The sequence below is a fragment of the Hylobates moloch genome, unplaced genomic scaffold (genome assembly GCF_009828535.3).
Source record: "Hylobates moloch isolate HMO894 unplaced genomic scaffold, HMol_V3 SCAFFOLD_2, whole genome shotgun sequence".
Taxonomy (NCBI): domain Eukaryota; kingdom Metazoa; phylum Chordata; class Mammalia; order Primates; family Hylobatidae; genus Hylobates; species Hylobates moloch.
Genome location: NW_026652277.1, coordinates 93,478,609 through 93,506,512, shown reverse-complemented (window position 1 = coordinate 93,506,512; position 27,904 = coordinate 93,478,609). Strand labels below are relative to the sequence as shown.

Genomic DNA, 27,904 nt, shown 5'->3' with positions numbered 1-27,904 from the left:
TACCATCAAGCACAGAACAGCATCCTACTTTGGGATTGAGAAAGTGGGAAATCTGAAGTGAAAGTCTACGGTGATTAAACAAAACTGAAAACTAAGCCACTCCTCTTCCATCTGGTAGAGAAATTGTGACCATATGCCCTTCTCTCTACTAAGAGGAAAGACCAGACTCACTGGTTCACTGGTATGTTTTCCTTATAGTAGACTGTGGTATGACAATGCCAAGTGATAAAACTTCTGTGACACCCCTCTCTCCAGCTGATCCAAAGAACTTGGAGGGGAGGAAGAGGGGGGAGATGTGAGGAGACACAGCAAGTTAGGCACCTCTGCTTTTTCACAGGAGCAAAAATAATAGGTTCTTATCTACTTGGAAGGTGAGGATACTACTAATTCATAAAACAACATGAACAGAGTTAATTTTCTAAATGCCAAGACATAAAAAAATTTAATCTTCTTTAGGAAAATATTGTTTCTAAAATAAAAAAATAAATTTGTATTGAATTCTTACTATGTAATAGGTGCTAAACCAAGCACCTTACATGCTTTTGCTCACAACAACTCCATAATGTTGCGTTATTTCACCATTTTACTGATTTATTAGTCCGTTTTCATGCTGCTGATAAAGACACACCCGAGAGGGGGAATTTATACAGGAAAAAGGGTTTAGTGGACTTACAGTTCCACATGGCTGGGGAGGCCTCACAATCATGGCAGAAGGCAAGGAGGAGCAAGTCACATCTTACATGAATGGCAGCAGGCAAAAAGAGAGAGCTGGCTGGGCACGGTGGCTCACACCTGTAATCCCAGCACTTTGGGAGGCTGAGGCAGGTGGATCACGAGGTCAGGAGTTTGAGACCAGCCTGACCAACATGGTGAAACGCTGTCTCTACTAAAAATACAAAAATTAGCTGGGCATGGTGACAGGCTTCTGTAACCCCAGCTACTCAGGAGGCTGAGGTAGGAGAATCGCTTGAACCTGGGAGGCAGAGGTTGTAGTGAGCCGAGATCATACCATTGCACTCCAGCCTGGGTGACAGAACAAGACGCCGTCTCAAAAAAATAAAAAAGAGAGAGAGAGAGAGCTTGTGCAAGGAAACTCCTGTTTTTAAAACCACTAGATCTCGTGAGACTTATTCACCATCATTAGAATAGCACAGGAAAGACCCATCCCCATGATTCATTTACTTCCCACTGGGTCCCTCCCACGAAATATGGAAATAGTGGGAGTTACTAGTCAAGATGAGATTTGGGTGGAGACACAGCCAAACCATATCAACAAATAAAGAAATTTAGGACAGTAACGTTCCCAGAGTTGCACAGCTGAGCCCAAATTTAGATGATTTCATTGCATTTGTTTTTACAGACTATTAAATTAGGTTTTGTTATTTTTGAAGAGCCAGAGCTAATGGCAAGTATGTTGTATTGCCTATATAGTAAGGAATTAAAAGAAAACTAATGTGACTAGCATGTAGCCTTACAGTTAGTTTGTGTTTTATATGTATAATACATATATAACATATATACAATAACTTGATTTGATATTAAATTTTACCATTTTTTAAAAAAATCACATGATGAAACTTTCAAAGTAATCATTCCAAGACAATGAGAAATAACTGTATCAAAACATAGCTAAAATTCATAACATAGGCAGCATCAAGATTCAGTTCCAAAAGCAGATCCTACTGAAAGTTATAAAGTTAAAAAAAAAAGTGTTCACATTTTACAAAGATGGGTTGTGGTGGCTCAAGTGTTCATTATTCTTATCTTTTCACATATGTTTAGAATATTTTACATAGAAATATATTTATAAAAACATGGATCATTACCTATGCAGAACTTCTGGACATTATCCTTACCTTGATTATACCCTAGGGAACCTTATTTTCCAACTTTGTATCTGAATTCACAGGGAAAACCAGAAATAATAAAAAGAATATATGCTAGGTAGAAGCCTATCTGAAAACATAATCTTTTTCTGGGAAAATATAAAAGGACTATAGAGCAAGATGGTTTTTAACAATAAATTCTTTTAAAATACCATGTGATATAACTAAAAAGAAAAAAACTTCCAAATTGATTTGATCAGGTTTACAAATCTGATATCAACAGCTGACAAAAGCAAAACAAAACAAAAAAACCAAGGGAGACTACTTGAGGAAGAAGAGAAAGAAGTAAAAGGAAAGGAAAGGAAATTAAACAAAATAGCGTTTATGGATATAGATGAAGTAATGTCAAATACAATCTGCCAAATCAAATTCAAAAATATATTAAGGCTGGGAGTGGTGGCTCATGCCTATAATCCCAGCACTTTGGGAGGCTGAGGCAGGCAGATCCTTGAGTCCAGAAGTTCAAGACCAACCCAGGCAACAGGGTGAAACCCTGTCTCTACAAAAAACACAAAAATTAGCCAGGCATGGTGGCACATGCCTGTAGTCCCTGTTACTTGGGAGGCTGAGGCAGGAGGATCAGTTTAAGCCCAGGATGCAATTAGCCGAGATCACGCTATTGCACTCCAGCCTGGGCGACAGAGCGAGACCCTGTCTCAAAACAAAAATCAAACAAACAAACAAAATATATATTAAAAGAAAAATCTGTTCCACCAAGGAAATTTTCCTCTCATGAAATTAAAGGATAGTTTAATCTAGAACACTAGACATAACCATGTGGCATTTATGTCAGACGAGAAAATAAAAATAGATATCAAAAGGTACCTAATACATTTAATGCCAATTCCTCATTTTTAAAACACCCACAGTCTACTAGAAGTAGATGGATGTCTCCCAAACATAATAAAGAATATTATTTATTGTATTAGTCAAGGGAACACTAGCTGCTATAACTTATAAATTCTGTGGTTTAATAAAATATGTTGATTTCTTATTCCTCTGTTGTTCAACTAGTGGCAGTGTCAAGGAGGTGAGGAGAGCATGATTTCAGAGTGCGAAGTGTGAGGTACTGTCTTCACGATCAAGATACTCACTCAGGCTGAGGGAGCCTCTACCATCTTCAATACATAGTTTCTCAGGCTGCCCTGAGAATTAGCATCTAACCAGCAAACAGGGAACAAAAGGGGAACATACATGGGACATTTTAAGTGGCACTCATTACTTCCACTAACATCCCACTAATTAGAACTTAGTATACTGTTACTTCTAACTGCAAAAAAGGCTGGGAAATGTAATCTCTCTGTGTACCAGATGAAAAACTGAGTTTGGTGAACAGTTAGCCAGTTTCTGCTGAACCTATTCTACTGGTTATCACATAGTCTTTTTTATTCTTCTTCCTACACAGAGCTAACCTCCTTCTCAAAAGAGACAATTCAAAATCCCAGCCAGTCACTATGCCCAGCTCAAAATACAGGATCTCCAAGTGACAATGATGTACAGTTCTTCCCGTATCTGATAAAAATGTGGCCTTATAGTTCAGCAACATATCAATTAAAATGATAAACTATCTGCCCATTTCCCTCCCCCCCACCCCACACACACACAGGAATGTAGCACTTATTACCTTTTAATTTACTATATACCTATCTCCCTTGTTTGGTGTCACCTTCCATTAGAACTTAAACTCCATGATAGCAGATTTTTGCCTCCCCACCCTTCCATTGCTGTATTCTCTCAGTGCCTACAAGTAAATAATTGTTAAATATTTATTTACCTTGCCCAAAATAAGCATGTATTATTTTTACAGTAAAATTAATTTTAAACAGAAAAGCAAATATCTTGGGAAGTGGTTAAGCATCATTCATACCTTGGTTTCAATTTCCCAAATCTCACTGATAGAACTGAATCACCACTTTTGGAGCTGGGGTTTGTATAGGCAGGGAAAGAGAGTAGGATGGTGGAATGTAGGACTATGGAGAACTGAAACAGCATGAAGACACTGGTCTGCAACAGACCAAAAAAGGGGAGTCAAGAGGTGAAAGACAGGATCAGAACGAAAGGTGAGAGAGTAACAAACTTTGGTTTGAGCCACAAGAGTAATTAATTAGTTAATTAACTGATTAGGAACTTGTAAACTCCTTCATTCAATAGTAACATATTGATTTTTATCTGCCAAAACTGTGATGAGTATTTGGGATTAAAAAATGAACAAGAGACAGAGCATGACCTCGAGAAACTCATATCTGGTTTTGGGGGATAGAATATCATTGAGTATATAAGTGTGATGAGGGAGATGTGAATGGAATGTTATGACAACACAGAAAGAAAGCAATTAACCAGGCTATGGCCAAGTGGAGGACAGATCCAAGAAAAGTTTCAGGAAGAAAGAACCTGAGTCTTAGAAGAAAGGATACCACTTGTGAAGGTTTCGAGGCAAAGGAGAGAAAGGCATAATGCATTCAGAAGACTGGACTTTAGGGAGTGAGTAAGGGGGTTGGAGATGTTAGCAGGGGACAGATTGTGAATGTTCCTTCTTGTCCAGCTCTAATTCCTTTAAGCCACCAAACTGTCCCTACACACACACACACACACACACACACACACACGTACACACACACTACATAAAGGGGAGTTCTATTTCTTACATATAACTCCTTTTCATTTTTTATCTGTCTCATTGTTTTGATACTTTGGAAATACTCTTACCTAAATATCAACCTTGATGCCCACTGGAAAGCAACTGTAGTCCTCATCTCTGGAAAAGCTTCCTCAAGCCATCCTATTCATACTCTCCTCCTGGTTCCATTTGCTCCAGAACCCTTTATTTCCCTCTCCCAAAGTTACTTCCATCCCAGATGCAGACATTATAAGCCTTTATAAGCTTTGCTAAGATATGTGCACTTGACCCTAGACAGCCACCAAAGAATTTTAATCCTAAGCATGATAACATAATAAAATTTACATTTTATAAAAATCACTCAGCAGTATAGAGGATGGCTTGGAAGGGCATAAACCGGTAGCAGAAGACATTTAGAGTAAACTAAAAAAAAAGAAAGGCTGACATTACGCCTTGTTATTATCAGGAAAATAAAATATAGTTTTAGAGAAATGACTGTTCATATCAGTCATAACAGAACATTCCAGTCCAGGTATGTTAAAGATCTGTTTGTTATTTGTCTTGTGGAGATAAAGGGAAAGGTGAGCAAATAATAGTATCTTCATTATAATTTAAAAATCATCTAACATTACATTTTATGCTCTCTGCCTACATGTAAGAAAGGCAAACTATTAATTTGTTTAAAGGACTCATGAAACTGATTTCAGAAAGGACATAATTTTATTACCCTTTATTTTACTTTATTTATCTTTATTTTATTGTGTCTAGCAAGACCAAAAATAATAAACTAACTCTTTAAAGATAAAAAAGGTAAGTGGGTTATATCTGGATTTTTTTCCTAAAGGCTCAGAATTTTAATTATTATCTTAACATGCATTCTTAATAAATTGTTTCATAAATGAGATAAGGTACATGAGAGTATAAAGTATCTTTAATTGGAGCCTGCTTTGTGCAAAGCACTCTGGCAGATAGAAAGAAGAGTAAAAGATGTTCTCTGCCTCAAAGAAACTTTTATATAATATATAACCCAGAAACACTCAATTTAAGATTAATACCTTCTTAGCCAAGAGAGTATACGTGAAGCATTTGTGACGATCTCAAAAACACAAGCACGATAGACAAAATATTCAGCTTCTAGACTGACAGCTTGTAAAGAATTGAGCAGACCAAACTGGGCCCAAAATCTACTTCACTCATCCTTTCCTGCTTAATGAAATATCCTGAGAAAATATCAAAGGCATATTGAAAGAAATGAAAGCAGTAAACTAATTAGAACTGACAAGGTTATCTTAAAACAGGAGAATCACAGATGATGGAGCCTATGACATTAGCATCTTTTTCACAACACAGAAGAAACTGAGGACTCAGGTGATTAACATGTCTTGCTTAGATTCATACAGTTTAGGGACAGCACTAGAGTTTGAATCCAATTCCCCAAATTATTAATAGTCTTTTCATTTTACCACATTGACAGGTAGAAGAATAGACCTCCCCAAACAATATGAAATAGCAATTATTTTCTGCAATTAGATATAGTCCAGCCCAAGTCTTCTCTAATTTATAAAAATATATTTGAGAGAAAGCAGAGTTTTTGAAAAAATATATTATAATCTTTAATCCCTTCTACTTTGCTATTCTAATACTACGGTAAGAACAATCTAAAGTAAAAATTCTTTTTTTTTTTTTTTTTCTTCTTTTTGGAGACAGAGTCTCATTCGCTCTGTCGTCCAGGCTGGAGTGAAGTGGCATGATCTTGGCTCACTTCAACCTCCATCTCCTGGGTTCAAGCGATTCTCATGCCTCAGCCTCCTGAGTAGCTGGGACTACAGTTGTGCATCACCACGCCTGGCTAACTTTTTGTATTTTTAGTAGATGGGGTTTCGCCATGTTGCCTAGGCTGGTCTCAAACTCCTGGGCTCAGGCAATCTGCCTGCCTCGGCCTCTCAAAGTGCTAGGATTACAGACATGAGGCACCACACCCTGCCTAAAGTAAAAATTCTCTAAGAAATTGGAAGATACCCCTATTTTGATTCTAAGAGACTGGAAATCTGTGTTATCTAAGTCCTGTAGCACTGTGCATGAGAAGGTAGAAGGAATCTTAGGCAGGGGTAGAAAGTGAGCCAAAGTGCCAAGACTGAAATATGATCGGTTTAGCTAAGGCAAAGGTTAAGATGGGAAAGGTAGGTAGGTGCTAAATTGTGAAGGGCCTTTAAAAAAATCAAATGAAAAATACGTATATATATATATATATGTAGATACATATATATCTATGTAGATACATGTCTACATATATATCTATGTACATACATGTACGTATATGTATCTATGTACATATATGTATATGTATAGAAAATACATACATGTAGATACATACATATGTAGATATATAGATATATATCTTGATACATATATATATGTATGTATGTATATATATAATGCTTTTCTAGAAAAAGTCTATCAGGCAAGGAAAGACAATAATGCCTGAGAAAGAAAATAAGAGAAGTTCTATAATTGCTCTAATTTACTGCATGGAGAAAGTATCTATGTTGTGGATCAGGGAGAGGAACCCAGACAAAGCCTGGTCATCTCTGAGTTGAGAAAAACCTGAAGTCAGAGGAGGCCATGGTAGGTAACGTTTGCAGGGTGGAGTAGAGAGGAGTGGTAACAGCTACATAGAGAATTCCAAAGATCTGCAGATCTCCCATGAATCTTCAGCTGGGTAATGAAAAGTGCATTTATGTACAAATTCTATCTGAAGCTGGGAGAAACACTTGAAAAGAATTATTGCAAACAATTCCAAGTGTTCATACAGGGTTGGATATAATGCCTCTTCCTACCAAAGAGAGTGGAAAATGTCATGATTAACAAGACATCATGGAATACTCACAGAGTTGTGCCTCGTATTAGGGAAAAATCGACCCTAGACTAAATGCTGCTCTTGTCCCATGTACCAAAGCATAAAAGCAAGATCTGAAAGATTCAAACTGTTTCCAAGTGACTTAACTGCACCCCATGACAAGTTTAAGAATATTTACAGGAATATAAAAATGTCAAAAACCAGCAAAGCAAAATTTATAATGTTGGCCATTGAAGCAGAAATTATTTGGAATTCAAAGAAAGGGGAAAATATAACCCATCATAAGGGGAAAAACCCAACCCATTCACATTGACCCAGAAATGATAAAGGTGACAAGATAAGGATTCATGTACAAGGACATTAACAGTCATAATTATATCATATATTCAAGAAACTAGAGGAAACATTGAACATGTAAAATAGAAACATGGGTACTACAAAAAAGACATAAAATTCTAGAGTTAAGGTCAGAAACGTTATTTATAAAGAGTCAGAAAGTAAATATTTCAGGCTTTGCAGGCCACTTAAAGTATTCTTTCTTACGAAAACTTTTTAAAATGTAAAATCATTCCAAGCTCATGGACTATACAAAAAAGGGGCCAAAGGATAATTGTCCACGGGTCATATTTTGCTACCTCCTGTTCTAGAGGGTAAATCTACAATGTCTGAAATGGAAAATACATTGAATATGATTAATAGCAGAGCAGGCACGTAGAAGAAAAGTGAACTTGAAGACATAGCAATAGAAACTATCCAAAATGTTGTTGGACATTTGGGTTGGTTCCAGGTCTTTGCTATTGTGAATAGTGCCGCAATAAACATACGTGTGCATGTGTCTTTATAGCAGCATGATTTATACTCCTTTGGGTATATACCCAGTAATGGGATGGCTGGGTCAAATGGTATTTCTAGTTCTAGATCCCTGAGGAATCGCCACACTGACTTCCACAATGGTTGAACTAGTTTACAGTCCCACCAACAGTGTAAAAGTGTTCCTATTTCTCCACATCCTCTCCAGCACCTGTTGTTTCCTGATGTTTTTAATCATGGCCATTCTAACTGGTGTGAGATGGTATCTCACTGTGGTTTTGATTCGCATTTCTCTGATGGCCAGTGATGATGAGCATTTCTTCATGTGTTTTTAAGAAAATGTGGCACATATACACCATGGAATACTGTGCAGCCATAAAAAATGATGAGTTCGTGTCCTTTGTAGGGACATGGATGAAACTGGAAACCATCATTCTCAGTAAACTATCGCAAGGACAAAAAACCAAACACCGCATGTTCTCACTCATAGGTGGGAATTGAACAATGAGAACTCATGGACACAGGAAGGGGAACATCACATTCCGGGTACTGTTGTGGGGTGGGGGGTGGGGAGGGCGGGGACAGCATTAGGAGATATACCTAATGCTAAATGACGAGCTAATGGGTGCAGGAAATCAACATGGCACATGGATACATATGTAACAAACCTGCACATTGTGCACATGTACCCTAAAACCTAAAGTATAATAAAAAAAAAAAAAAATTTCCCAATACAGAGTTTCCAAAAGATTAAAAAAAAAAAAAAAAAGAAACTATCCAAAATGAAACACAGAGAAAACAAAACACCAAAGAAAAAAGAACAGAGCTTGAGTAAGTTATAGGACTACTATAAGCTGTCTAATATATGCATAATTATAGTTCCCAAAGGAAATGAAAAAAATATTTGAAAATATAATAGCCAAAAATATTGCAAAATTTGGTGAAAAGTCTAAACCCATAGATCCATGAACCAACAAACCTGAAGCATAAAAAAAGTGAAGAAAATTATACCAGGGCACATTATGGTCAAACTGCTTTTTTTTTTTTTTAATTATACTTTAGGTTTTAGGGTACATGTGCACAATGTGCAGGTTTGTTACATATGTATCCAGGTGCCATGTTGATTTCCTGCACCCATTAGCTCGTCATTTAGCATTAGGTATATCTCCTAATGCTGTCCCCGCCCTCCCCACCCCCCACCCCACAACAGTACCCGGAATGTGATGTTCCCCTTCCTGTGTCCATGAGTTCTCATTGTTCAATTCCCACCTATGAGTGAGAACATGCGGTGTTTGGTTTTTCGTCTAAACTGCTTTTTTAAATGAAGAAAAGATTTTAAAAGCAGACAGAAGGGAGAAAAAAAGCCACATTACACAACTAGGAATTAAAATAAAGATAACAGCAGATTTCTTGTTGGAAACAATGCAAGAACACAGTGGAGCAGCATCTTTAAAATATTGGGAAAAAAGTCACTCTAGAATTCTATGCCCTATGAAGATACCTTTCAAAAAGAAAGGTACAGTAATGACATTTTAAAACATGTCGGCTGGGCGCGGTGGCTCACACTTGTAATCCCAGCACTTTGGGAGGCCGAGGCGGGCGGATCACGAGGTCAGGAGATCGAGACCACGGTGAAACCCCATCTCTACTAAAAATACAAAAAATTAGCCGGGCGTGGTGGCGGGCGCCTGTAGTCCCAGCTACTCGGAGAGGCTGAGGCAGGAGAATGGCGTGAACCCGGGAGGCGGAGCTTGCAGTGAGCAGAGATTGCGCCACCGCACTCCAGCCTGGGCGACAGAGCGAGACTCCGTCTCAAAAAAAAAAAAAACATGCAGAAGCAGAAAGTATACATCACTAGCACACCTACATCCTAAGAAGTGTTAAATGTCAAGAACAAAACAATACCAGATGAGAATCTAAGTCAACACTAAAACATAAAGAGCAATGGAAATGATAACTGTGTGGGAAAATACGAAAGAATTTATCATATATTTAAATGTCTTTTAAAAATAATTGACAATTTAAAGCAAAAAATGCATTGTGAGGTTTATAACACATGTAGAAATAAAATGTATGACAACTTGACATTGGATCATGATAAGCAAAAACTGTAAATGATAAACCTTAAAATAACCTCTGAAATACCATAAAAAGAGCAATTGCTAATAAGCCAACAAAGGAGATAAAATTGAATCATTAAAAAATATTAATGCAAAATAAGTTTAAAAAAAGAATAAAAGAGGGGAAAAGAACAGATAGTACAAATAGAAAACAAGCAACAAGATGATACATTTAAACCAAAACATCCATATATACATTAAGTACAAATGGCATAAACGTTTCAATTACAAGCCAAATTGAGATCTCCAAGAAATCCACTTTAAACATAAAGACAAAAGTAGGTTAAAAGTAAAAAGATAGGAAATTCTTTATCATAGTAACATAAATCAAAATAAAGTTGAAATGACTATTAATATAATACTAAGTAGATTTCAGAGTAAAAAATTTCACTCAGGAAAATGAAGGCCATTTCATAATGATGAATTATTCATATAAATTCATTGAGAAAACCTAACTATCCTAAACAAATATGCACTTAATAAAAGCATGTCAAAATACATGAAGTAAACACACATAAAACTACAAAGAGAAATGGATAATGCCTACTGCGTTGAAATTCTAAGGAGCAGAAATAATGTATATTAAGACTAGCACTCAGCAGATGATAAAGGTTCAAGATGTTATCTACTGTTACTAGTATGAGAAAACTAAAAGATATTATAGTAGTTTATGAGTTTTACTCAACTTTTTTGTTTTTGCTGTAAATGTAGATTTAAAATCTACAAATTACATTAATTTCCATTCACATTGTACCTTAAATCCTTTTCTCCAGTCTCACCAGAAGAGATGTTCCTCTTTTTGTTCAAGTTTGACTTTTCCTTGGACTACAGAAGTATTTTGAAACAGAGAAAATATTTTGAAAGAAAGGTCAGACAAGACATGGAAATGGAATGGACAGGAAACTAAAAAAAGGGAAGCATCAAATATAGCTGTGTTCGATATAAACATGGGAACAGTAGACACTATGGACTACTAGAGGAGGAAGGGAGGCAGTGGAGTGTGGGTTGAAAAACTACTTGTTGGGTACTATGCTCACTACCTGGGTACAATATACTCCTGTAACAAATCTGCACATATACCTTCTATATCTAAAATAAAAGTTGAAATTAAAATATGTGTGTGTATGTATGTGTGTGTGTGTATATATATATATATATATATAGTGGTAGAATAACTTTGACTATATCTCATTTTTAATTTTCAAATAATGACCATACTTACAACAGGAATATTTTAAAAATCATAAAGCCAAGTAAGGAAAAAGCCAGCTTATTTTTTCTTTAGTAAATTAATGTTTAGCATCTGACAAATATGAGACTTCCTTCATGAGGCTATTTTTTTTCTTTCTTTTTTTTTTTTTGAGATGCAGTCTTGCTCTGCTGCCCAGGCTGGAGTGCAATGGTGCAATCTCAGCTCACTGCAACCTCTGCCTCCAGGATTCAAGTGATTCTCCTGCCTCAGCCTCCCAAGTAGCTGCGATTACAGGCACCCACCACCACGCCTGGCTAATTTTTGTATTTTTGGTAGAGACAGGGTTTCACTATGTTGGCCAGGCTGGTCTCGAACTCCTGACCTTGTGATCCACCCGCCTTGGCCTCCCAAAGTGCTGGGATTACAGGCATGAGCCTCTGCGCCCGGCCTTCATGAGGCTATTTTTAAATTTACAATATTCATTTCTTCTACTGTCTCAATCTTTAGCTGAATCAATGTTGTGCAACCGAGAAAGGGAGAGATAACCTAATCTTTGGATTAAGAGAATACTCCACAGTTAGAAGGGTTTAGCAACCATTCAAAAACACTCTATGCCAAAGTTAAATATGTAAACCAATTACAAGATAGAAAGGATTCCAAATCTTAAATTCCTTGAGCACAACATAGATTGAAAAGGACACATATAACATAAAAGGTTAATGTACATTAAATGTGACACAAAACTGTTTATTAGCAGCATAATGGGTGACACCAAACTTGGGAAGATAAATATGGGAAGTAAATTTAGAATCAGGAAATTTCTAGACAAATTTCTAAAGGAATTCAAATTCTATATAATGTGATTATCTTCTTATATGTGAGAGAAAACAGACCTAGAGAAGGTAAGAGACTCTCAAGATAACACAGTATACTGTAGACTCTAGAATTAGAACCAGGTAATCTGACAATTAGATCAGTGTGCTATACTCTCTAGTAGTCTGTACCTCAGTAGATGCCATAAATTTTCTTATTTCTTATTGTTTTTGTTGTTGTTGTTGCTGTTTGTTTTGTTTTTTTTTGTGATGGAGTCTCACTCTGTCACCTAGGCTGGAATGCAGTGGCACGATCTCGGCTCACTGCAACCTCCACCTCCCAGGTTCGAGCGATTCCCATGCCTCAGCCTCTGGAGTAGCTGGGATTACAGGCGCCTGCCACCACGCCCGGTAATTCTTTTATTTTTAGTAGAGATGGGGTTTCTCTACTAAACCCAGGCTGGTCTCAAATTCCTGACCTCAAGTGATCCGCCTGCCTCGGCTTCCCAAAGTGCCAGGATTACAGGAGTAAGCCACTGCACCCCCAGTTGAATTTTCTTATTTCTTTAAGAGATTATTTTATATTCTTCTATCAATAGATAATTACCAGGAAGTCTTGCTAAATCTCTAGGTTAGTTAAGTGCTCCTCTTCTGGGTTCCCAGACAATCCTGTACCTACCCCAATTTTAACTCAGTAGAGAACTTGTTTTGCTTTTGTTTTTACATGCTTGTCTACCCCTGCTAGATTGCAAACTCTGAGATTCTAGACTGACCCTTAACCTTCATTATATCCCTCAGTAACTAGCACAGTATTTGGCAAACATCTAACAAGCAATAAAAATACATATATAATGGTTGAACTGATTTGACTTTTTTAAAGGCTCACCATGATCCTTGTCAACTTCTCCAGCCTCACATCCCCAAACAGTGGCATAGAAGTCTTAGTTTTAGTTCAGCACAAAGACCAGTTTCTTACTGTACAGCTTCTGTTCAAGCAATCCTTTTCCCTTTACTCCTCCCAACCGCCACCACAAGACATCCCACTTCAACTCTCTGGAATCATTTTCTCCTGGAAGTTTTTCCTGAGCCATGACCTCTTTCCAAAGTTGGATTAATGCTTCTTCTGAGCTTCAGTAGCTCCCTGTGCATTTATCTCTGCACTATACACATTACATCATAGGGTAATAACGCAAACACTCCACCCAAGTTCTTTTTCATTCATGTTGGTATCTTCCAAGATTAGCACACTGCCTGGCACATAGCAGATGAGTTAACAATGTGATTTGAATAAAAAGAACATGGAACAGGGAAAGAATCCTGGCACGCTGTGTGTTTTAGGGATGCACGGACATGGAAATACAAATAATTGGTTGTTTACTATATTCTCCTAAGACATGGCTGGAACTAAAAAAACAGAAAAAGCCTTTCCAATTTTGAGGCTAAAGTTCAAGTCACAAAACAAGCAATAAAAGCCTGTTTAGCAAGGACAGTAAAATGGTATAGGGCTATAAAAGAAGGGACAAATTAGAAATCAGGAAAGCAGGCCATTCATACAAATGCAAATAGATTGGTTCACAGGATAAGGGGACACCCAATCATGTAAAAACTGGTACAAGCCGGGCACAGTGTCTTAGGCCTGTAATCCCAGCACTTTGGAAGGCCAAGGCGGGTGGATCACCTAAGGTCAGGAGTTCGAAACCAGCCTGACCAATATGGTGAGACCACGTCTCTACTAACAATACAAAAAGTAGTTGGGCGTGGTGGCGTGCGCCTGTAGTCCCAGCTACTAGGGAGGCTGAGACAGGAGAATTGCTTCAACTCTGGAGGCAGAGGTTGCAGTGAGCCGAGATCACATTACTGCACTCCAGCCTGGGCGACGGAGCAATGCTCTGTCTCACATACACACACACACACACACACACACAAAACTGGTACAAAGATATATTCAAAACCTGTCCCCTAAATGGCCTAGGTTACAAGACATCATCAATACTTTCAAATGAATGCACAAAGTTTTTCCCTTCTAATTCATTCTTATTGTGGTAAAATATACATAACAGAAAATTTACCATTTTAACCATTTTTAAGTGCACAGTTCAGTAGCATTACATCCATTCATTGTGCAACCAACACCACTATCCATCCTAGATTCATCTTTAACACACGAGTCGCAGCCGAAATTTTCCTTTCATTAACTCAGCTTTAGCAACATACTGAACTTTATGCACCACAAAAGTTTTTGCCAGATAAGGTTCAGAAACAGGGAAGAGTGAAATAAATCAATGATCCTTCGTGGGCTTCTGTTAACGGAATATATTAGCGAAAGGCTTCACTTCACTAGCCCCCTCCCACCCTTTTTGGCGTCATAAACCGAGAAACAACCAGATCAGCACCCACATCTCCCAAGATGCAAGCACTGGGTCCCGAAAGGCAGCTGTCCTACCCCAGCGCAGATCCCCTGCAGCCTCCTTTCCTACTGCACAATCGACTAGCGCAGGAACCGGGCTCTCTACCCGGGACTGCACGGAGGAGCTAAAGAGAGAAAAGGAGAAACAACATTGTCAGAAAAACGGCTAAAGTTCTCGAACTCCGTGTTTTTGCCCCCTTCCTGCTCCCTACTTTTCAGCCACCTCCAAGTTCCATCCCTTAAACCCACAGGCGAGCCCCTTTTCTTGACGCGCGCTCTTTATTGACGCAAACCTCCCATTCTCGCGGGAACTTGGGAACGGGAGCCTGGTAGGGCGGACAAATCTCTCGAAATCTCAGTTGGCGCTGGAGCTGGAAGCGCAGCTGAAGCCCCTGAAGGGCGGGGCACGGAGCTTGAAGGGGCGGGGCCTAGCCTCAGAGGGGAGGGAAGAGGCGGGAGGAGGAGGTGAGAGAGGCCGGGGGCGGGGCCGTGCGGCCGGGGACCTGTTGATCGCAGGTATAGCCGGCTGGCCGGGGCTCCCTCGGGACTGGGGCGACTGCGCATGCTCGCTGGCCGCGCTGGGCCAGTAGCCGAGCCGCGGTGACGAACCGGCTCCGCGGTTGCGGTGTTTGCGGTTGCTGTGATGGCGTTGTGAGGGGGCCCGGGGCGGAATGGTGCTGACCCGGTTAGGGCCGTCTTCTTCGAGCTGGACAACGAGCTCCTCCGTCCGACAGGCGGGGGAAGAGGCTGAGCCGGGCGAGAGGTAACCCCCTTACTGTCCCCTCTGGCTCCCCCGGCTCCCGACACCCACGACCCCTCCCTCCGTCCCTCTTTCCCAGGGGCCAGGAAGGAAGCGGCCTCCTCTTCGTCCGCCGTTCGCCCGCCGCGGCCCCTCACCCGACTGCTGGCGGTCGGAGCCTGGCCCCGGCCCCGCTGAAGGTCGGTGGGGACGGCGGTGCGGAGCGCTCTGAGGGAGGCGAGGGGCCGCGGCGCGCTGCTCTCCCGGTGCCCGCGGCCGCCCCTGCCCCTGCGCGCTTCCCTGGACCCGTCTTCCTGAACCTCGCGCCTAGCGTGTTTGTCCTTCACCCCTGCTCCATCTTCGTCGCTCTGTCCCTCCTTTACCCGCTTTCGCGGTTCTGCTTTTTCATCCCGCGCCTCCCACGTGTCTTTTTGCCCGGGTGGTCCCTCTTTGGGAAGCAGCGTATCTCTGTGTTTCCATCCCTAGCCTGGCTCTTCCCTGTCCGGAGCTCCTTACCCTGGCCGACCAGGTTTCTCACTCTTGTTACCTCCATAATTTCTTCCTTGGTTTTATTTTCCTCTCATCCACCTCCTTTCGGTACTTCCTCCTGGTTCCCTTTTTGTTAGTTGCCGATTGTGTTTTGCTTTAGCATCGCTTTGCACTGGAGTTCATTCCATGCCCCATCTTACCTTCGGAAACCTTCACTCCCTTCGCTTTTCTTTGGTACCCTGCTTCATCGCTTTCTGTCTAATGGCCCCTATCCTCACGTCCTTTAACATTCTGCACCCAGTGAGTCTCTAATCTTAATTTTTTCCCCACCAAAACTCTTCCACCCTCCCCCCCATTTCTATAAGTCAAGCCTCTTAACTTCATTCCGTTTGTTTTACTTTTTATTAACTCTCTGAAGACTTCTTTGTGACATACCCTTCTAGTCCTTGCTGCTTTCTGCCTAAGCTAGGTATCCACTCAATATTTCTAGTTCATCTTCCAGTTTAATAACATTTCTTCTTTCTTTACCGGTTGGTGGAAGTATCATCAAAAGAGTGACAGTAGCAATAAATAGGTTACACTTACTGATTAAAGCTTTAATTTTTAAGAATTATGTTTACCTGACATGCCTGGAAAAGCAACTTGAGGACAGACTTCATGAAACTATAATGGATTAAGACTTGTTAAAGGTTGACCTACAAACATACACTTAAAATTTGGAAATTTTCTTGTCCTCCATTAGGTGTAGCTGTCCAAGAACTAATCTTAAATGAAATTTAACAGAATTTCTTTTATAAAATATATTATTAATTTGTTTTATACATTTGCTATTGCAATTGATTGCATAATTTTCCTGAGAGTCTCTGTTCTCTAATAAATGCATACAATTTCTGCTACCTTTAGAATTAGTGTGCTTATAGGAGACATACGTGAGAAGTATTAAATTTTTTAATTGAGCAAAAGAACTTTCTAAACGGTTTTGTAATTTTTTTCCTCCATTGCATTGTGATCAAGATTTGACTTAAATAAAACTTCTCTTTCCATAAATAATGGTATAGTATCTTATTCTGAAGGCATCTGCTGAAGCAATTATGTTTAGTGAAGTTTGTCTTTATTGTAGGGTTGAAGATCAACTGGATTATGTATTTGGTTCTGGAATCTCAAAGCAGTCCACAAACAAATTCTTCCTTATGTTATCTGTGTCAGGTAGGAATTAAGTTTTCTGTTTCTGTTTTAAGAAGGGAAATACCAAGGCAAAAAAAAAGTGTAGTTCCTTATTCAAAGTGATTTAAAGTAAAACTAGGAGGCTCTGGTGTCATCAAACCACACTTCTTTGAGAAGAACTAGCAATTGTTGTGTATGGTAAGAGGTGATGCACTCATCAGCTTTTAAGATTTTTTAAAAATGATTTTTCAAATGCAAACAGAGAAACTGCTGCTTCTCAAGGAAGCTTGCACTTCCTTCAAAGCCAGGTCTTTTTATTTTTAGGTAAACATTCATTTAAAAAAAGTAAATGCCTACAAATTCTTGCTGGTATTTTTAGTGAGTTGGTTCCTGTGCTCTTATAGATAGGGATTTGTGGTGGACAGCAGGCAGAAGACTAGAATTTCTAGTCAGAAGATATGCGCTCTTATGATGACTCGTGACATTAGTTTGTAGAACCCACTTAACCTGTGTATCTCAGTGTCTCCAGCTGTAAAGTATGGACAATAAAAGTGGCCTCCCAGTAATCTCTCAATAGCAAAGCAAGCCCTAATCATTTAAACATGCTTAGGGCCACTGCAGACAAAAATTGCTATATAAATACTTAGTTTTTATCTCTTTAATTTTAGGCTATGTAGTAAGAGTATAATTGACTGCTTAAATCCCAAATCAAACAGATTTCTTTTTTAAATTTCAGACTTCTGTGAAAAGTCTAGTAGAATGCTGGTGAACTGTGGACTAGCACTCTATTAGACTTTTCTAATGTACTAGATAGATGTACCAAATAAAATGACCTGGCTTTGAAGAAGTGCAAGCTTCCTTGAGAAGCAGCAGTTCTAATGTACTACAATTTTCTAATTAGTACATAACTAATGTGTGAACATTAGTTAATGTTCATACACAGTGAAACAGACACTGCAGCATTCAGTTTGTAAAACAGATATTCCTTTTGTTTGCCACGAGTTGACACTGAAAGGAAATGTAAGAGTTACACCTATATCTTTAGTTAATCCTTAATTTTCTGTTTTATATTTTTATTTTGTTTACATTAAATAAAATCTTTATTTTGTTTACATTAAATCCTTGTTGTGAGGGCTGTTTAGGGGATAGAAAAGCCAAGGATTTCCTTTGCTTTGATTCTAGGTATTGAGGAAAAAGTGGTTAACATTGAGTTTTTTATATGTACATGTGTGCATTTAAATAAATGGATGGAGGTGAGGGCATATAGATTTGAAGTGTTTTTCCATGAGTTGTTTGTCAGAAAGAAGGTTTAGAGATGACTAGGAATAAGGTGGGGTGTGGTGGCTCATGCCTGTAATTCTAGCACTTTGGGAGGCTGAGGCAGGAGGATCTCTTGAGGCCAGGAGTTCAAGACCAGCCTGGGCAACAGAGCGAAACCCTCTCTTAATTAAAAGAAAGAAAGAGGAGTAATAAGCAGAACGGTGATGTAGAAGAAATCATTCTTAATGGACTCAATGGTTTTTCAGAAAAGTTACAAAGCATAAGTGATTAGGCAGGTCTAGGTTTTTCAGAAGGAATAAAGTGAAACAACTCCACAATAGGTTCACATTTTATTTTTAAAGATTGGCAATTGTTAACAGGTACATACTTGGTTATTGATGATGTGCTAAATTCCATAGTTTATGGAAGTGGTACCGTTTTTCCTTAGAGTGGCAAAAGGGAGTGTCTGGAATCTCCAATTTGTTCAACTTCTTTACCCTCTAGCTTAGGAGAAAGAACATCCTCAGGGCATCTGTGGGTTCGTAATTCAGGAGTCAAGGCTGTTTCATGATTTCTGTGAGAGAATCTGATCATTCCCTGTGGTCTCCAGTCCATCTTGAGGGACCTGTGACTCTTAGTTTCGGATGTGTCCATTTCCTCTTTTAGGTTCTGAAGCACTCATGAATTTTGACTATGTACAAGGTAGTTAGCTATTGTTTTAGGATCACTGTGGATGGTGCAGGAACGTCTCCCACATTTTTCCAGATATCCATGCCTGGACTCTCCTTTGTGGATATTGGATGTAACTCAGCTGATCTGATGGGAGCGAAGATCCCTGTAGTCTTAGGAACTTTGTATGGTTTTATGTACTTAGTACTATATTTGAAGGAGTTAACTATACACTCCAGCAGTTAAAGGGATGGCTTGGTATTCCTAGACTATGCTATCCAGTAGAAATATGTGAGATGTATAATTTAAATTTTTCTAATAACCACATTTAAAAAATTAAAAATAAACAAGTAAAATTAATTTTAATAGTAATTTAATCCATATTTTCAAAACATTATTTCAAGATGTGATAAATATTTTAAAAACATATTAATGAGATATTTATGTTCTTTTTTGTACTAAGTCTTTGAAATTCTTTGTATACTTTACACTTACAGCATACCTCAGCACACACTACTTTTTTTTTGTTTGTTTTTGGAGACAGAGTCTTGCTGTGCCGCCCAGGCTGGAGTGTATGGTGCGATCTCAGCTCACTGCAGCCTCAACCTCCTGGGCTCAAGCAGTCCTCCCACCTCAGCTTTCCGAGTAGCTAGGACCACAAGTGTGCACTACCACACCCAGCTAATTTTTGTATTTTATATGGAGACAGGGTTTTGCCATGTTGCCCAGGCTGGTCTCGAACTCCTGAGCTAAAGCAGTCTGCCTGTCTCAGCCTCCCAAAGTGCTGGGATTATAGGTGTGAGCCACCACGCCTGGCCCACACTACTTTTTTTTAGTGTTCTACGTTTTTAACAATTAAGGTAAAATGTAATCCCATCAAAATGATAAAGCTATGTTTAATGGAAAAATATTTTACACTGCTTTTATGTTTGAATTTAAATTTAAATTAATTTAAAATTAAATAAAATTAAAAATTCAGTTTTTCAGTCACAGTGGTCACATTTCACTCATTCAGTGGACACATGTTACAACGGCCACCATGTTGCACAGAGCAACTCTAGAGGACCAAGGATGTCTTTCAGATTAATCAGTAAGTTTGTTTCTTTGAGAGTAAGCTAACTTTCCCCAAGGTATTAATAAGGTAGTTATCAGATTGTTTACCCTGTCAGGTTTGATTGGCAGAGAAATCAAATCCCTTCTTGTCTCTAAGGGCTTTTCATGTAAGTTTCTCACTTAGTTTCAGAGTCATTTCCTGTTTGGGATCCCCCTCTAGCTTTTTCGGATTGGTGTTTGTAGTTTACTTGGCTGGATTCTCTCTTAGTGACCTAGGATATGACCCAGTAAGGAGCCCCATTTGAGTAGACCTCCAGATGATTTCAGTGTTATGCCACTTTGCCAGGGCCAGTAGAACAGAATGAACAATTCAATCTCCAGTAAGTCAGCTGATTCCAATCGTTTCAAAGGCATAGGTTTAAAGTAACAGGTTCCAAACCAGCCAGCAGACTGTGCAGGAGGGTCATGAAACTCTTAGCTTCTTGTTGGTACAGAGAGTTCCTTGCAATGGAGAATCTGCCATGCATCGTCTGGGTAAAAGGAAAAAAGCTCTTTCTGCAACTTCTTGAGAGGACAGACCTGAGTTTTTTTGGTTCATAAAGTGGCGTTAAGAATCTGTGTAAGCCAGAGATTTTGCACTGTTAGTCCACAGAATGAATTTGCTCTGTTGTTGAATTTTGTTTGAAATACACAGTTTGTTTTGTTTTTATAACTAGTTGGTGGCATCTAAAATTAGGGAGATTTCACCTTTAGGGACAAAAACTTCCAACTACCTCTTGAAAATTTAGAAAACCGTGATAGTGTTATGGCAGCAAGAACTGACTGGAGATAAGTAGCCATTGCTCTCTATAGCTGGAAAACAAGTAGTTTATAAGAAGAGGATCAGACAGATCCCCTTTGACTCCTTTCAACAGTCCTCTGAAATTTTTTTCCCTTTCTCTCTTTTGCCTGCTCTTCTTTTTCTTTAGTCCCGTCTTTGTATTTTTTCTTCTACCACAAAAATAAAAATATTCCTTCTTTTAGGCAGAGGGGAGGTAGTGGAAAACAGATTTATCAGCATCATTATGTATATATCTATACATGTATGTTTCTATTTAGGGGATAATCAATACAAAGGGGGTAGATTAAAGGAAATTAGGCAGCAACAATAGAACAAAAAGCACAACAGGATACAAGAGTAGGAGTGGAAGAAACTGCAAACAGGCCTTGAACTTATACTGATAAAGGAATTTTATCACCAGAATTTGTTCATGCATATTTCTGCTTTCAGTATATCAGTGTAATAATGGTTGAGTTTCAATAGGAGACAAGTAATAACAGTTACTATTTATGGAATCTTCAATGCTAATTTATTGTTCCTTAAATATTAAGTTGAGTACTGTGTGCCAGGCAATAGGAATATAGCATTGAACAGAGTAGTCAGAATGTCCTGCCTTCATGGAACTTTCATTTTAATGAAGGAGAAACATTAAAGACTAATAAGTAAAATATTTAGTATGTTAGGTGGAGATAAGTGCCGAGGAAAAAAATAAAGGACTAAATAGATATGGTATGCCAGGAATAGACAATTAATATTTTTGATAGTGCAGCCAGAAAAGGCCTAATTGGGAAGCTGGTATTTGAGTCAAGGCCAGAGGAAAGTGAAGGAGTGAGTCATGTGGATATCTGGAGAGAAGAATGTAACAAGTGCAGAGGCCCTGAGGCAGGAATATATTTCATGTGTTCAAAGAGTAAAAAGGAAATAAGTATGATGGGAGTGAGGAGAATTGTAGGAGATGAAGTCAGAGAAGATTCAGATTACATCATATAATTTTATAAGCCATTTTAAGACAGTAAGATTGGAAGCCACAGAGGGTTTGGAACAGAGGAGAGAGACAAAAGCTGGTTTTTTGAAAATAGCCTGAAGAGGGGGAATATATTAGTTAGGGTATAGAGTAGGTATAGCTGCTGTAACAAAGAGTTACAAGACATAAAAGTCTGAGCAGCCTAGGTAGGGAAGACATTCAGTAATCCAGAATTTGTCCATTTTTTTGCTTTACTGTTCTTGAGGACTTGGTCCTAATCTATGTGATCAAAACTAGGGACACTGTCAAGTTGGTATTTCAGCCTGTAAGAAAAAGGGAAGCAGATGAAGTCCAGAGCAAAGAATTTCCTTTTAAACAAGTGAAGCAGATATTACATGTTTCACTTCAGTTTACATTCCATGGATAGGATCACTTGACATCAAGGGAGGTTGGGAAATATAGTCTCAGGCTGGGTGACCATTTGGCTAAAAAGAAGGGAAAACAGATGTGACAAGCAGTCTACCACAGTCTGCCACTTTGGCCTTCATCTTACCTATTGATAATATTCCTATATTTCTTCCTCAAGGGAGACAACCCATAGTACATCCATTAGTTGCATTAATCCAAGCTCACTGAGAGGCACAGTACTTTCAGATCTGCATGTCCAGTGACCTATAAACAAATCACAGTTATCTACTCCTCCTCCATCCCTCCCACATATACGCAACATATTATAGTGGATCAGAAACAGGAAAACAGTAATAAAATCTCCCATTTGGGAAAATAAACAATGAGAAAACTCTTTTCATGAGAATGATGAAGATCTCATGCCCTTGCAGTGGGTTAATATCCTTAGTTCTGCTTTCTGGTAAGAATGAATGCCAATATTCATTGCATTAAGATCCCTGTCTTTGCTGTCTGGGTGTTTCTTCCTTACATTAACCTCTGGCCACATCTGAAGTTGATGTTGAAAGTTTGCCCACTTTGAAGGCTATTCAGTTTTCATAGCCTGCTTCTTGCTACTGCAGGTTTGCCAGCTTGCAAGTTACACAGTCACGAGCTTTTGCACCCTAGCTTATAATTTATTTGACAAATACTATTCCGTCAGAAACATAATAGGATTCTTATACGTTTCTCTCCATTCAGTTCTCTGTGCCAGTAACTACACCAAAGTTATTTTCTGGATGTGATTCTTAAGCCTGCCTTATTTATTTCTGTCTATGCACCCAACATCTTTTGATGGCCTCATTTTAATGAAGCACATCCTTATCCCTCATTTTAATGGTCACTGTCTTAAAACTATTTGAAACAAGTGTTAGTGGGATGGCAGAATCCTTAATCTAATCTTAACTGCGGAGCTGGATCCCTTTGTTTTGTCAAGAATTCCTTTGAGCAAGGCACTAAACCTGATATGGGGTATTGGCTGCAAGGCCCCACATTTAAGCGGCCTTATTTCTTTCCATCTTTGCTCACAAACTAGCCAATTCTTGCTTGAGTACACATAACAAAGAACCACCAACACCTGGTATTGTGGCATTTTTCATCTACTTTTTCTGGGGCTATGGGCTTTTTATGGGCACTAGTTTTGCAGATTATTGTAGGCAACAGTGTAATCAATTGTTTTATTTCCACATAACAGTGGTTGTTAGTATCATGGTAGTATGTTTTCCTTTTGCCTACTACCTAATTACTAAGCTAGTACCACGTTTTAGGATTTTGTTATAGCAGTATCTTAATTCTGATATTAATTTCTATATTAAGGAAAAGGCCAGCTTACTGAGTTAGGTGGTATGGGTGCTATCTGGACCCAAATCCCAAACCTACATTTTAAGCATTATGCTATTCATATATATATTCTATATATCTAATATATATTTATATATTTATAAAATATATATTACACACACACACACACACACACACACACACACAGAGTATACCTCTTCCTGATGGCTAGTTAACTTTTGAGATCAAGAACTTAGCTATACCTCATACTTACTACAATTCCTAGCCTATAGTAGGTGTTCAATAAATGTTTGAATGAACAAATACCCATTTTATACCTGAGTAAGTTAAGGCATAGAGACTTGGCCAAACTTTACTCAGAATCAAAACCAGAACATAATCTAAACCCTGCACACAAGAAACAGGAGAAGCGATCTTTGACATCATTTCCACAAAATGGGGAATATCTTATATAAAGATAGCATTGTGTGATCTTAGAAATAGTTACCATAAAATCTTTTGATATGATTATTAAAGTTTAAAATAGCAGTTATGGGAGCTGGTAAAGTCTACATCTTTATAATGGAGAGAAGAAAAACTGTGTCAAAGAGTGAACATGGTCTTTATTCCAACATTTTTAGTACCTAAAATAATTTTACCAAGGACAAAAGATAGATTTTTTTAAAATTTAAGCAGTATTTGAAATGTGAGGAAAACTATCCATAGCACATTGAAGCAATCATTGTGTCAAAATATTTTAAATAGTTCTTTATACACACATACATACATATATGCATACATACACACACATGCATATATACCTACTCAGGGAGTTACTTTAAAATGGTGAGTTCCACCTCTTAAAAATTAATGAGCTTATAATGTTTTGGGTATTCATGAGGGTTCCTACTGAACTAAGAAAGTACTCTATTTGTTATTGTACTTTGAATTATATGTAAGTGAATCTTTAATAGAGATACAATAGTTAATGTTGATACTGAAATTGTGAATGAAAAAAATCTCTAAAACTTATTCATAAGCCCTCGAAGGACATACATCTTTTATATAAATTGAAAATAGTAACAAAACATAGGCTTCCTTAAGATAAACTTTTTTATGTCTACTATTTGGTTTGAGATGTTACTTTTTTTTTTCATAGGGGGAACGGTGTATTTTTAACAACGGGAATCAGTAACTAGAAGTACAAGATTGGTTATTTAATAATGTTAAAAATGAGGCTTTGAAAAGCAGAGGTAAGAATATAACTTTTTTTGCACTTAATTCTTTTTTTTTTTTTTTTTTTTTTTTTTTTTTTGAGACGGAGTCTCGCTCTGTCGCCCAGGCTGGAGTGCAGTGGCACAATCTCGGCTCACTGCAAGCTCCGCCTCCCGGGTTCACGCCATTCTCCTGCCTCAGCCTCTCCGGGTAGCTGGGACTACAGGCGCCCGCCACCACGCCCGGCTAATTTTTTGTAGTTTTAGTAGAGACGGGGTTTCACCGTGGTCTCGATCTCCTGACCTTGTTTTTGCACTTAATTCTTAATAGATTCGAATATTTACCAAATTTCTATGAAGAACTGATTCAAGAATTGGGAAGGGTCTGAGATTTTACCCCACTGGCAAGCTAACAAGTTAGTCTGCCACGGTGCCATGGATGTTGGCAGGACGTGAGAGTCATGGATCAAGGTCAAGGATCGTTTATGCTCATAGCTCTAGCCAGAGTACCAGGTGACACCTGTATGTGAGTAGGTTGTGTTACAGGAGAAGAACCCTGAATTATGGAAACCTGAGTCCTAGAATGGACAATAAACCTGCCTGACTTTTTTCCTGGAGGGAGGCTTTATCTGTATTATACAGAACAGTAAACAAATCTGCCCTTTGTTCTGGTATAAGACACTATCTCTGACTTGTAAGATTGTTCATTATACAAACATCCTTGAAAAGATAGTCTGGAACAAAGGCTGTCTATGTCTCTGCTTGTGAGACGTGCAGAAACATGAGAGGTTTGTGAAGAATTGTCTTCCAACACTTTCTTACTCTAAATTGCTTTCTACACTTATCTTTCTGAACAGTCCAAGAAGTTATTTTTAAAATATGTACTGTTGATAAGGATGATTGTTATAACTTTTTTTAAATAGTAAAAAAATGGAAACTACTGAAATCACCCAACAATAGGGGATTGTTTAATTATAACATGTTCCCAGTGTCATAGTTAACAATTAATGGCCAGGCGCGGTGGCTCATGCCTGTAATCCCAGCACTTTGGGAGGCTGAGGTGAGCAGATCACTTGAGGCCAGGAGTTCAAGACCAGCCTGGCCAACATGGCGAAACCCCATCTCTACTAAAAATACAAAAATTAGCTGAGCATGGCAGCGCACACCTATAGTCCCAGCTACTCAGAAGGCTGAGGCAGGAGAATGGCTTAAACCCCAGAGGCGGGGGTTGCAGTGAGCTAAGAGCGCACCACTGCACTCCAGCCTGGGTGACAGAGTGAGACTCTGTTTTTAAAAAAAAAAAAAAAAATTAATATTGTAAAACTACATTTATTGACATATATGTTCACTGAATAATTAAGTTAAATAAGCAGATGATAAAATGTACATGTGGTTTGATCCCACTATTAAAAAATTTTACAAATGCACACACATGAAGAACGTACCAAAGTGTGTATTTCAGTGGATGGAATTGTGAATGTTTTCTATTTGTGCTTGTCTATTTTCTTTTCTTCAACTTCTTTGCAATTGAATACTTTAGAATTTGTAATAAAGGAAAAAATGTCTTTCTCTTTTTAAATTTAAAAGTGAAAAGTGATTTAAGAATTTTTTCTTCACTTAAAGAAAAACCTTTCATCGGCTTAACTGGGGATTGAAGAGTGTTAATTCTTTTTTTTTTTTGACTCTGGAGTTACTTATATGTGCAGTGTAGAACAAGAAGAGAATAATTAAATATCTTCATTGTTTAAAAAAGTTACTATCTATAAGAGATAAAGTTGAGTTTCTTTTAGCAATACGTTGTATTATTTATTATCACATAAATGTCATCAAGGGTAACAAATCTTAGAAAAAGCATTCTGACAGGACAATCTTAAATTATAGTGAGTAGTGCAACTTAGTATACATTCTGGTCCTATTTAGTTGGGTTAGGTTGTTAAGTACAGTAAAATAATTTGTTTTTATTTTCTGCCTGTGTATCATATTCTAAAATATGTATAAATAATAGTATTTTTATAAGTTGGCATTTTTGTTATGCTTCTCATGATTTTTTTTCCCTTTCCTTAACAAAGGTGCTGTTATCAGAATAGTCTTCTGGGTATAAATTAAAAATGACTGAAGTTCAAGCAATGGTAGAATTCTCTGTGGAGCTAAACAAGTTCTACAATGTGGATTTGTTTCAGAGAGGGTATGTATTTTATTGTGAAAATGATATATTTTGCATAAGATGTATAGTTTAAATTTAAATTTAATTACATATTTTTATTCCAGCGTATATAAGGAAAACAATGAACTATATTCAAGTAATTATTTTCTCAGATAAATTTTATTTATTAAATAGATATTTTGGGATTATTCACATGAATTTAATGATAATGCTGGATATACTGAACCCGTGTTTATGAATTTGTAGTGAGCCTTGAGAGGACTTTACTGTAAATGTATAAGGTCTAATTTTTGCTCTTTAAAATCTTACAGTATAATGGGAAAAAATAAGACATGCATACAAAGCAACTAAATAGAAATACAAAGCATACATGATGAAGCTTATTTCACTTGATTTTTCTGTATCGGTGAATATAGTTTTATGATATCATTTTTAATTATTAACTATTACACTGTGACATGTTATAATTTAACAGTCACCCACTGTTGGGTATTTCATTTTCACTATTTCACGAAAACACTGTAACAATCATCTTTATCAATGGTACCTATAAAGCAATTTAATAACTTCTTGGCCTTTTGGCTAAGATCAATAAGTATATGTAAGAGGTGCTCTAGGAATCAACAGAAAAACGTCTTTCTGATTTAGTATGTTAGAAAAGGCATTATGGAGGGCTAAGATCAAAGTATGGCTAAGACTTGGATAGGCAAAGTATAAAGTGAAAGATCATATTTATAGAAGAGAACAGCATGATTCAATACAGCCATATGAATCAAGTGTTGGAAATAGAAACCAACATGTTATTTTTAAGAATAATTAGGGGCCAGATGTACTGGCTCACACCTGTAATCCCAGCACTTTGGGAGGCCGAGGCGGGCAGATCACCAGAGGTCAGGAGTTTGAGACCTGCCTGGCCAACATGGTGAAATCATATCTCTACTA

At 38.1% G+C, this 27,904-nt stretch overlaps 2 protein-coding genes across 8 annotated transcripts in view; one reads left to right on the top strand and one right to left on the bottom strand.

Moving 5' to 3' along the window:
* Positions 1-14,819, bottom strand: part of COL9A1 (collagen type IX alpha 1 chain) — a 197,949-nt gene extending 183,130 nt beyond the window's left edge. The window contains exon 1 of the mRNA XM_058435315.1: positions 14,738-14,819. The gene's annotated coding sequence lies outside the window, so the exon portion shown is untranslated. The remainder of the gene's footprint in view (positions 1-14,737) is intronic.
* A 388-nt stretch (positions 14,820-15,207) lies between these two features.
* FAM135A (family with sequence similarity 135 member A) overlaps positions 15,208-27,904 on the top strand; it is a 155,701-nt gene continuing 143,004 nt past the window's right edge. For 2 of the 7 annotated variants that reach the window (XM_032153951.2, XM_032153936.2), the window contains exons 1-4: positions 15,208-15,464; positions 17,050-17,135; positions 24,744-24,837; positions 26,868-26,983. In XM_032153951.2, coding sequence (XP_032009842.1) covers positions 26,907-26,983 — 77 coding nt within the window. In that variant the 5' untranslated portion in view covers positions 15,208-15,464; positions 17,050-17,135; positions 24,744-24,837; positions 26,868-26,906. The remainder of the gene's footprint in view (positions 15,465-17,049; positions 17,136-24,743; positions 24,838-26,867; positions 26,984-27,904) is intronic. The other 5 variants (XM_032153997.2, XM_032153986.2, XM_032154033.2 and 2 more) reach the window with 3 other exon arrangements.